We start from the raw sequence: 3,611 nt of genomic DNA on the forward strand, positions 1-3,611 counted from the left end.
GCAAAAAAGGTTCTGCGCGTTCCTCAGCGTATGCCTTAGCGACAGCCCAGAGCAGCAAGCGGCAAACCACAGCAAGCTCCAAGGGCCCTTTCTCTTCCACAGCACACTGACAAAGTGAAAGCACCGGCAGCTCCCACTCCGCCTTCCACGTTGTTTGTTCCGCAACCCCGCAATGGCCTCTCCGCCGAACTGTCGTCGGGCGCCACGCAGCCCTACGCTGCATTTCTCCACAGTTGCCGCAAAATTTTACCGACGCCAGCCGCCCCTCCCCCAATAAAGCACGCGCATGTGCACTGCCCTTCCGCAGCACCCGCATGAGTGCCCCACGCCGCCGCCGACACACACCTCGCCGCTCTGTGGGGATCGCTGTTGGACGTGTTTGAGAGGGCTCCCCACAACTACCGCCACAGGCCCACGAGAGTGCAGCGCAAATGCTCACACAAAAAGTCCCGCCATGGTGCCCGATCCCACCGCATCCGCACCACCGTGTTGGAGTTGGTGGCGGAGCCTTTCACCTCTCAATCTCCCTATCCCTCTCCTTCTATGCTGTCTGCTAAACTGGGTCCTCCTCCCGGTGCTGGGGTTCGTCCACAGCATCCCGGGTGTCCTGGACCCGCAAGCCCAAAAGCCTTCCTTACCACCCGCTGAATTCGGAGTTGGGCACAACGTCTTCTGCCCAACCCCGCGACATGCGCCGCCACCCCCTCCAATTGAAGAGCACAAGCCCATGTGGAAAAGCTTTTCCACGCCATTAATGTAGCAATACCCGGAGTAGCTGGTGTGGGAGCAACAACTCCGAACGCGTTCAGCAGCTGGGCAGGCGAGGGATTCATCGGGCACCGCATGGCGCCGTCAAAGCTTCGGAAATCCACACTTCAGGACGGATTCTCGGTGTTGCCGCCCGCGGCCTGGGTTCCCTGGGCTCCTGCAACCATTCCTGAATTGCGGGTACATGCACCACCACCACTATTATTATCAGCCTGGTCCCTCCCGCAGAGGAACACACATGCATCAATCGGCTGCAGCTGTGGCCTGCTGGAGACCTCTGTGGGAAGAGGTCTGCGGTGGCATGGGCTGCGACAAGGTCCCTTTGGTCCGGCAGACTCCGAACCTGCACCTCCCTCTCACCGGGCTGGGCTCTCCGTGCGTTGGCTGCTCACTTCATGAATACGAGGCAGCTGGCGGCGCACTGCAGCTGAATTCGTTGACCGTTCAGCCAAGCCCCGGCGCAATTGTGCGGGTGATGCAACGCCGACTCACGCTCCTCGTGTGCCGCCCATCCCGCGCGGAGGGCTGCCGTAGCCACAGCAAAAAAGTCCCCGAGGATACTCCGAGCTCCGACAACACCGCGAAGGAAATCATTCAACCCCGAAACACAGTAGACCCCGTGCGGTGACCCAATCAAAATCAAAGAAATGGAATTATCCCCCTCCACGATGAAAACGCCCTCTGTGTGGGACGCCAAGTCTGGCACAGATGCCGGGCAAAAATCAAATGAACACGCGTCGGTGCCGCACTGCCCTGCCCCTAAGCAAAATGTCTGTGTGGCAGTCATCACTGTTGGACGGTCTCCCCGTAAGCGTACGTCTCAACAACTCTGCCCTTTGCGCCACCTTCACTGCAACAAATTGAAACAGAAAAATATTTCCAACTGGGGCCGTTCCCGGCACAAACAATAAACATAATCTGCAGGATCTGGCCATTGACCCCGCAAACTTTACAAAACTAAAAAGATATATTGGTTCCGTCCCAACTGGGCCTCCTCATGTCCACGCATCGTTCATCTCTCATTGCGGGCACCTCAGCGTGTTGTCGTCCCGCCCACCAGCTTCTTCGTGTGTGGGCGTGAGGCGCCGACAGCCATAAAAGGCGCCCGCCCCTCCCTGCAGCAAGTGGGCAAAGCAAGAAAAAAAACATAAAAAACATTAACAAAAAGGAAAAAAAAATAATAATAAAAAATGCTCCTGGTGCTCAGCCCAGCGGAGGAACCATCCCATGACCGGGGCGAAAAGCAAGACAATTCCGCAACGGATTCACAATTAGTTTAGGGGCGCACATGTTTTCCCTCTGCGTGGCGCAGCCCCCGACGTCGCTGGTCAGCAAAGCGCGAAGAAGCCCCACATTGCAAGCAGCAGAAGCAGCGGCAACAGCATTCCAGACAGACGCCCACGCACAGAACTGTCAGTCACCGCCACCAACCTCCTTTGACGCTGCCTCCCAAACCCTTCTGGCGAGTGAGACGGAGGCGTTGCTCGGAGTTGTCACCGTCCCGCTCTCTTTCCTCCTCATCTGTGCCTCAATCTAACTGCCGTTTAAGCAGCAATTGTACAACAAGGCGTTCGTCACGGTCACGTGGCTCTTCTGCTTCTTCCTCGGTGCCGTCCCCGTAACCCTCAAAGTAGATGTCTGAGATCATTTCAGATGACATTCCCAGCGGAGGCCGCCCAAGACCAACTCCAGAGGAATGGAGCTTCCAAAGGAGATACGCTTTGATCCCCCAAACTCCCCACAAGCTGCCCGTCGACGTACGCCGAGCAGCCGCCTTTCTGCAACGTGAGCGCCACTCGGTACGCCGTCCCCACCTCCCACGTAACTGCTGATGCATTCTCTTCCTCCCCACGCCTCGTCTTCCAGTGCTTAGGCTCGTCGTACCACAGCCCCAGACGATCTCCGGTGAGACCCATCATAATCACGCCCAGCAACGAAGTGACGCACTCTGAAACTTTGCTGATGATCACCGTCGCCATACGCGTCAGCTCCTCACCCACATAACTGTGCACTGCATTACCTTCCTGCCTGACCACTGGCCACACAATCCGTGTGCCGTGCCCTGCCAACCGGAAGCCATTCTCAACCTTCGTCGTCGTCCACGTAGACACCGTGGCACCCACCCCGAGGCACTCGTCATTCCAGTATCGCTGGCATTGTTAGACAAAAAAAAACAATCGGCCCGGCCGTTGGCAGAGGACCGACACAGCCAGCACCTTCTGCGCCGCCCTTCGTTGCAGTGGTGGTGGTGGTGGTGGAGCCGCAAAGCGTTGCGACCCAGTCATCCATCTCTTTCCATTAAGTAAGCACGGACTTGATGCGTTGCAGCTGATCTTTCAGGTGGACAAAAACAAGACTGTCTAGCCCTCCATGCTCCCCTTTCTGCGAGTAGAGAGCAAAAAAAAAAACATCTTTTGCGTGCAACAGCGTGCTGAAGGAGTATCCCGCATTATCAGCAGATATTTGCTCAACGTCAAAGACCCAAGCCCCATCAGAGAGCCATAGGTAAATTGCGCTGCGACCATCGCTAAGTTTGTTGTCGCTTTGTTGTGTATTACGAATGAATGCCACTTGGGTGCACAGTAGTACAGTCTTCTCCCCAATGGTTGTAGTGACAAGGTCGAAACGACCATTTAACGCAGAAAAAAGCATTTGATTCGCTCAACAGATGCAAGAGTGGCCCAGTGGCCTCTGCCCACGTTTTCCCATTGTCAGCGGATTCGCACACCATGCGCCACCACGAAGAAGAGATTGCAGTGAACATGAGAAGTTTCCTCTCCAACTCGAGAAGCGTGGCAGTGTCGCAGTCGTTGGCGATCACAGGCACCGCATGAAATCTCCAA

General features: G+C 56.3%; 5 protein-coding genes across 5 annotated transcripts, besides 3 other annotated features; 1 reads left to right on the plus strand and 4 right to left on the minus strand.

Annotated features, from left to right (window-relative positions):
• Position 1: 1 nt before the first annotated feature.
• TraAM80_10012 (uncharacterized protein) lies at positions 2-316 on the minus strand (the record flags this gene model as incomplete). Its single annotated transcript, XM_029386664.1, has 1 exon — positions 2-316. A coding segment is annotated over one exon (315 nt), but the record flags the coding sequence as incomplete, so codon positions are not given.
• Positions 317-527: 211 nt separating this feature from the next.
• On the minus strand, positions 528-833 carry TraAM80_10013 (uncharacterized protein; the record flags this gene model as incomplete). Its single annotated transcript, XM_029386665.1, has 1 exon — positions 528-833. One exon carries the CDS (start codon positions 831-833, stop codon positions 528-530), a length of 306 nt encoding a protein of 101 aa, XP_029233539.1.
• A 173-nt stretch (positions 834-1,006) lies between these two features.
• Positions 1,007-1,396, plus strand: TraAM80_10014 (uncharacterized protein; the record flags this gene model as incomplete). The annotated part of the gene is made up of 1 exon (XM_029386666.1): positions 1,007-1,396. One exon carries the CDS (start codon positions 1,007-1,009, stop codon positions 1,394-1,396), a length of 390 nt encoding a protein of 129 aa, XP_029233540.1.
• Positions 1,397-1,903: 507 nt separating this feature from the next.
• Positions 1,904-1,959: a sequence feature (A-rich).
• Positions 1,960-2,127: 168 nt separating this feature from the next.
• Positions 2,128-2,152: a microsatellite.
• A 265-nt stretch (positions 2,153-2,417) lies between these two features.
• Positions 2,418-2,747, minus strand: TraAM80_10015 (trans-sialidase; the record flags this gene model as incomplete). The annotated part of the gene is made up of 1 exon (XM_029386667.1): positions 2,418-2,747. The coding sequence occupies one exon, from the start codon at positions 2,745-2,747 to the stop codon at positions 2,418-2,420; it is 330 nt and encodes a 109-aa protein (XP_029233541.1).
• A 260-nt stretch (positions 2,748-3,007) lies between these two features.
• Positions 3,008-3,026: a microsatellite.
• A 40-nt stretch (positions 3,027-3,066) lies between these two features.
• Positions 3,067-3,420, minus strand: TraAM80_10016 (uncharacterized protein; the record flags this gene model as incomplete). Its single annotated transcript, XM_029386668.1, has 1 exon — positions 3,067-3,420. The coding sequence occupies one exon, from the start codon at positions 3,418-3,420 to the stop codon at positions 3,067-3,069; it is 354 nt and encodes a 117-aa protein (XP_029233542.1).
• Between the last annotated feature and the right edge of the window lie 191 nt (positions 3,421-3,611).

This window comes from Trypanosoma rangeli (genome assembly GCF_003719475.1).
Source record: "Trypanosoma rangeli strain AM80 chromosome Unknown Tra_15.4_contig_00757, whole genome shotgun sequence".
NCBI classification, from domain to species: Eukaryota; Euglenozoa; class Kinetoplastea; order Trypanosomatida; family Trypanosomatidae; genus Trypanosoma; species Trypanosoma rangeli.